We start from the raw sequence: 6,000 nt of genomic DNA, 5'->3' as shown, positions 1-6,000 counted from the left end.
ACCGTTAGAAATGACGAATATTACACTCGTTCCTGTTGTGACGTGTCAATGTTTTTATTCACCGGGGAGAAGGAAACTGCAATTCAAAACAAGACACACATGGGCTACATTTCCCACACATGGTGAGAAAAACGTTACTTGGCGATGGAGACGGGGCACTACGAGTGGGTGGGGGTTGGGGGGGGGGGCGAACAGCGGACACATTCAAATCATTTCCTTGGCCTCTTGCCCATGAAAAGCCTCGTCAGGGCTTTGATGCTAACAAACACACAAAAACACCGATTGTTAAAAAAAAATGCAGTTCAAGTAAAAATGACAAAAAAAAAAAAAAAAAAAAAAAATCAACAGTAAGCGATCACAGAACGTGGCCCGGTGTTTGTATTTAGTGGCATACCTGACAGGAAATCAGTCTACAGAAAAGTTAAATAGTGCACGCGCTAAATGTTTATGCAGCCTCTATCTGGAGTGATGGCTTTTACTTCATAAATAAACAAAAAAAAAGCTGACTACAATAATTACTTTCATAAAAATGCTTTAAAGTCATAAGGCAGTGAAAGCAACTTGCTTTAATTATTACTTTTAAATCGTACAGCTTTCTGGGATAATCTCATATGGGTGTAAGATGGTGATATCAATAATGCCGTATCGCCTCCTTCGCCGCATGCGTTCCTTTTTTCTTTTTTACATCTGCAGGTTGGATGATTGAGACTAGTGGGCAAGCTGGAAAAGGAGGAGGAGGAAGAAGAGGAGAAGAAGAAGTTTCAGGTCCCGCCTTTAAATGTGGAATTCTGGGATGTCGCGGTTACTCCTGGAAGAGTTGAAGAAACAAGAAGTCAGTGCATCAAAGTCTTCGGAACGTCAGCTCGCCCACCCCCCCGCCAAGCCATCCGGGTCCCAAATGTTGCAAATATTGGCGTGAACTTTCCCCTTTTGCACAGGCCGTTCACAAAATGGCCGCATCAGGGAAGAAGGTGACGATCACGAGATGACGCCGCGGCCACCATCTGCACTGATGTTTAAACATTGCTTTCAACGCGATACAGCAAATTTTTTTGGGTCTTCTTATGTAGTAGTCGCATGGGGGGCGCGTGCAAAAGGTACTCCAGAATCCTGGGACAGTTGTGTCAACTTTCACACAACTCCCTTCTCCCGCCGTATTACGTTGAAAGCAAAGTCACAGATGCCGGAACTTCCTTTCGGAGCTGATACGTTTGCAGGGTCCCTGCTTGACACTCATCCCGTTCCACAGACCACCCGCAAGATCACGTCAAATTAGTAGAAGGGATGCATTGTGGGAGTTAACATTCACACTGCCGGACACCAATACATCAGAACCTCCAAAGTTGAACGCCGCTAAGCAGAACTTGATACTCCAAAGTGGAGTTTTTTTATTGCGTTAAGGTTTTTCCAGTCTAGTAAACTTGTGTTTACACTTGTCGTGAGACATGTTGCAATTGTGAAAATTCAAATTTGTTTTCTTGTCATAACAACATCTAACTTCCATTTCCATTATTCCACATGGGAACATTTGTTTTGATTACTGTCCCTGATCGACTTTAAGAGGTTCCATTGTACGAGGTTATAGCAGCGTCAGAAAAATAACATCTACAGTAAAGCCTCGGTTCTCGAACGTCCCCGTTTTCGGACAAATCAGTTGTCGAATGTGAGGACCACCGTATTAACCCCCAATCATGGCTCCAAAGAAGGAGAGTTGCTTGTTTAAAGTTATACTGCACTCTTGTTCAAAAAAAAAAAAAAAAAAAAAAAAAAAAAAAAAAAAAAAACTTCACAAGGCTGGGGTTCTGAGTCACTACAGATACGGCAGTGCACTCCCAGCCTAGTGTACTCTTCTACTAAAGCATCATTTTAAGCAAAAAATAAATATATTTCTTAAATAATTGTTTTATATAGAGTATTTAAACTATACATGTATTTCTACTATGCAGTTTATTATCAAGAAAAGCCAACAAAATGCTTTAAAAAGCCAATTTTTTAAAGCTTGGAACGCATGATTTCTTTTTCCATTCATTGTAATGGGAAACATCGATTCGGTTTTCGAACAAATCACTTCTCGAACCGTTTTCTGGAATGGATTGTGGTTCAGAACCGAGCCATCACTGTACTTCGCCTGGATAGCACACAGGTTTCCTGGGCGCTGCCGGCAGCGATGTCATCGAACCAATTTTTTTTTTTTTCCATTTGAGTACCAAGCAAGCTAAGACAAGTTAGCTCGCATTTTTTAAAAACCAGAAGTCAAAATCTCACAATACCCGAACAATTAGAATTTTCCAAGTGCTATATCCACTCCGTTGCCGCCCCGACACCGTGTGCGCATCCACGCGTAGCGAAGGAAAACGTTCGCCATCATGTTAGTAGTTGTACTCAGTAGTAAAACGTACACGAATGCACCGAGCGCGAGGCGGCGGAGACAAACGCCGAACATTCCCATGTGGTGAGTCACACGCGCACGCTGGCAAACAATTCCAAACTTGCAACACATTTGGAAGTCGCCGCAGTTGATCCAGACAGCCCACAAGTTGTTACATTTGATTAAACGCGATGAGAGCGGGACTGATGAGTGTTATCCCTGGTAGAAAACTTGATGCTTACTATGGATGGTCGAACGTTACTCTCGTCTTAAATCGTCATCCAATCGGACGCCTTCAGAGGTGCAGCCTCACCCCCCCACCAAAGGTTTCGGGACCCAGTGCTAACATACTCATCATGCTTAATTTGAGCATTTTCCCCACTTTCTGATCAATGCCGGCTAAGACTTGATTATCGGATGTCTCGATAATGTCCTGAAGGATTATCCAATTGGGTGATGGTTTGGCGATTTTTTTTTTTTTTTTTGTCAGGGTTGACAATCAAATATTAAACCTGTTCAATATCTATAATCACATATTTTGGTGTATGTTATACAAGAACATTTATTGATTGAAAGTTAATGAGAGGCAGTTGAAATGCTTAGAGGTGTTTGCTAACCAAAATTTAACAAATTGCCCCGAGGTGTGATTGTGAGTGTGGCTTTTTGTCTCTAGGTGCCCTGGGATTGGCTGGTGACCAATTCAGGGTATACCCTGCCTCCTGCCCGTTGACAGCTGGGAAAGGCTCCAGCATGCCCCACAACCCTTATGAGGACAAGCAGCTTGGATAATGACAATTGAACACAGCCACATCTCCAGTTCTAAGGTGTGCGCACTTTTGTAGCCATATCCTTGGAGTTGTTTATTTTTTACTTGCCCTCTTGAAAAGATTTTATTTCCTTTTCAATTTTATTTCCCCAAAGTTATCGGTCACAACGGCGGAACAACTTCAAATGATTTATCTGACTATTTTTCCCATTACAAAATCCTGACATTTGAACAGGGGTGTGTAGACTTTTATGCACTGTAACCGCAGCATAGCAACATTTGTCTGGAGATTTTGGACAAAATGTTATTTTTATTTATTTATTTATTATTATTTATCCAAAAACGTTCAGAATTAGACATCAGCCAGACTGTGTTGATTTTCTTCTTTCCTGTGCTCAGCAGGTTATTGCGGCAATTATATATGTGGGCTGATTTCGCTTGAAGCTAACTGAGGCTACACCAGTTTTTGACTCAAGTCTGTTGCAGAGGAGTTCCTGAGGCAGCTTTCCGCCGACTGAGGCACGCCCGTGTACGCTTCGGATCAGATTCCGGCAGGATATCGGCATGTTTGCGGGATCCGGTCGAGCAGGTCTTTCACCTCCCTGTGACTGCTGTTACCTCTTTTGTGAGGCTACGCAATGCATGTCAACAAATCCGTGTTGTTTAGACCTGTGTAACATTGTAATGCAAAAAAAAAAACAAAAGAAAAAACAAATCGGGCCTGTTGCCCAAATTTGTACTAAAGAGGGCCAAAGACGTGGGGCGATTCATTAATGTCCAGCAGGATGAATGTGTTCCCACAACACGAGATTGCATGAGAATGCCAGCAGCTTTATGAAAAGAAATTGCAGGGCTTGTCGTAACATGTTGAGATGTAATATCCCTTGTATGCGTGCACCACGGCTGACCTTTTTGCTCCCCCGGCACAACAACAAAATGCATTAGCATGGAAGTACTGTTAAAAAAAAAAAAAAAAAGGGGGGGCGACTGGTTGGGTGATGGAAGAAAAGCGGGCATGCCAGAAGCGGGGAGCAGGACTGGACTGGCTGTCTTACCTGGGTCAGTCCTCCCCCTCCTCTGCTGTGATCTCTGTCTCTTTATGTACCACTACTTTGGTCACTGACATGTCAGGATGCTGCTCTTTAGCCTCCTTTATGGCCTGAGCCAGAGCCTACATGTGTGCAGGTGCAGTGCCAGAAGGGGGGTCACCAGGAGAGGGGACAGAGAACGGGATGGGGAGGGGGCAGGGATAGGAAGTCACAATTATCCAGATTTTCCAAAATCAAAAGTTAAATTCATTTGTTTCGAGGCAGCATGCTTCGCCCCTTTGATTGCAAGTGGATCAGTTGGCGTGCTGAATGGGGATTAAGATGTTTTGATTTCAAAGTTGTTACTGACATCCAATTCAAACAAAGCAAAACCAAAAAAAGCATTTTTAAAGTGAAATACCTCATCGTGGTCGATGTCTGAGTCTCCCGTGATGACGATCCGTTTCTCAATTCTTGTCTCTGAAATGCCTCCTTTCACAGTCTGCGAGATAAGAAAACGCACACATTTAGACCTTGGACAACACTAAACTGAAATAAAAATAGGAGGGGGGGGGGGATTGCCTACAGGCCCAAAACACAGTAAATTAAGCGACAAAAGTAACAAAAATAAAGAAAAAAACGGCACGGTGGAGCAGCTGGAAAGCGTTGGCTTGGGGTCCCGGACCCGCCTGTGTGGAGTTTGCATGTTCTCCCCGTGCCTGTGTGGCTTTTCTCCTGCCTGCCCCCCCCCCAAAACATCCCAAAATAATGCAACATTAATTGCGCACTCTAAATTAAGTCTAGGTATGCTTTGTCTCTATGTGCCCTGGGATTGGCTGGCAACCAGTTCAGGGTGTACCCCGCCTCCTGCCTGTTGACAATAGGGAAAGGCTCCAGCCCTGGCGTGACCCTCGTGAGGATGAGCGGCTAAGAAAATGGATGGATGGATAAACAGAAGCTGCGACGATCTTAACTGGAATTCAGAGTAAACTTAGCCCAAACTATATTCCCGGACCAAAACACATCACAAATGTCCTGCAATTCAGTGTGAAAGGGGATTAATATGTCATGGCATGACAAAAACAAAGCAAAAAATAACAAGGTAAAATTTCTACTTATTAGACCAAATCCAACTGCCACCAATGAACTCTGACCTTCGTGATGTGTGTGGTGGTGGTGGTGCTGGTGGTTTCCGAGGTGATGGTCTGGGCGCTCAGTAACACCCCGGGGTCTGTGTCGCCGTTCATGTCGCCCTTTCGACAAATATCGGGACAAAATGGAAAAAGGCCAAGTTTGAAATGTAACTCAAATTATAGCAGCTTTTGATCACAGAAAAGTGTTATTGGCACATACCACTGCAGCCTCGTATGTGATGGTTTTGGTCTCAGTATGAACCACGGGGGTCTCCTTGGGGCACACCATGCCCCCTTCGGTACCCTGCTCGAAAAAAAAAAAGAGGAAAGGAACATTTATCAACAAAACAAACTCTAGGAGGCGACACAGAACTCTCTGCGGTCTTCTATGCCGATTTAGCACATCTTTTTGTCTTCGGTGTGGATACTCACTGTACAGTCTTGTGGTGCTGCGATTGTTTCTGTGGCAACGAGGATTTTCTGCTCCTTTTCAGTTGATGCCTGCAGATGACATGATGATTGCATCACAATAGGAATGTATGACGACGTGTGTGTGTGTGCGCGCGCAAAAATGTTATTCTATAAATTTATAACTGAATGACAACATATTTTATGAAGTATCATGAGAATGACCTTGGCATATCTTAAGGGAAAAAGTGCAAAATAGTGGTAGAAAGTGGTAATCGTAAGACAAAAAGGTAATTT

General features: G+C 43.6%; 1 protein-coding gene across 10 annotated transcripts in view; it reads right to left on the bottom strand.

The window, feature by feature from the left end:
• Nucleotides 1-543: 543 nt before the first annotated feature.
• Nucleotides 544-6,000, bottom strand: part of epb41l3a (erythrocyte membrane protein band 4.1-like 3a) — a 47,975-nt gene continuing 42,518 nt past the window's right edge. For 8 of the 10 annotated variants that reach the window (XM_061838749.1, XM_061838748.1, XM_061838744.1 and 5 more), the window contains 6 exons: nt 5,728-5,796; nt 5,516-5,599; nt 5,317-5,415; nt 4,584-4,664; nt 4,190-4,305; nt 544-808 (listed from right to left, as the gene is read on the bottom strand). In XM_061838749.1, coding sequence (XP_061694733.1) covers nt 4,195-4,305; nt 4,584-4,664; nt 5,317-5,415; nt 5,516-5,599; nt 5,728-5,796 — 444 coding nt within the window. In that variant the 3' untranslated portion in view covers nt 544-808; nt 4,190-4,194. Of the gene's footprint in view, nt 809-3,483; nt 4,090-4,189; nt 4,306-4,583; nt 4,665-5,316; nt 5,416-5,515; nt 5,600-5,727; nt 5,797-6,000 lie in introns of those variants that run through there. The other 2 variants (XM_061838742.1, XM_061838746.1) reach the window with 2 other exon arrangements.

The sequence above is a fragment of the Syngnathoides biaculeatus genome, chromosome 13 (assembly GCF_019802595.1).
Source record: "Syngnathoides biaculeatus isolate LvHL_M chromosome 13, ASM1980259v1, whole genome shotgun sequence".
Lineage (NCBI taxonomy): Eukaryota > Metazoa > Chordata > Actinopteri > Syngnathiformes > Syngnathidae > Syngnathoides > Syngnathoides biaculeatus.
The sequence above is the reverse complement of the archived record's forward strand: the minus strand, read 5'-3'. Positions and strand labels throughout refer to the sequence as shown.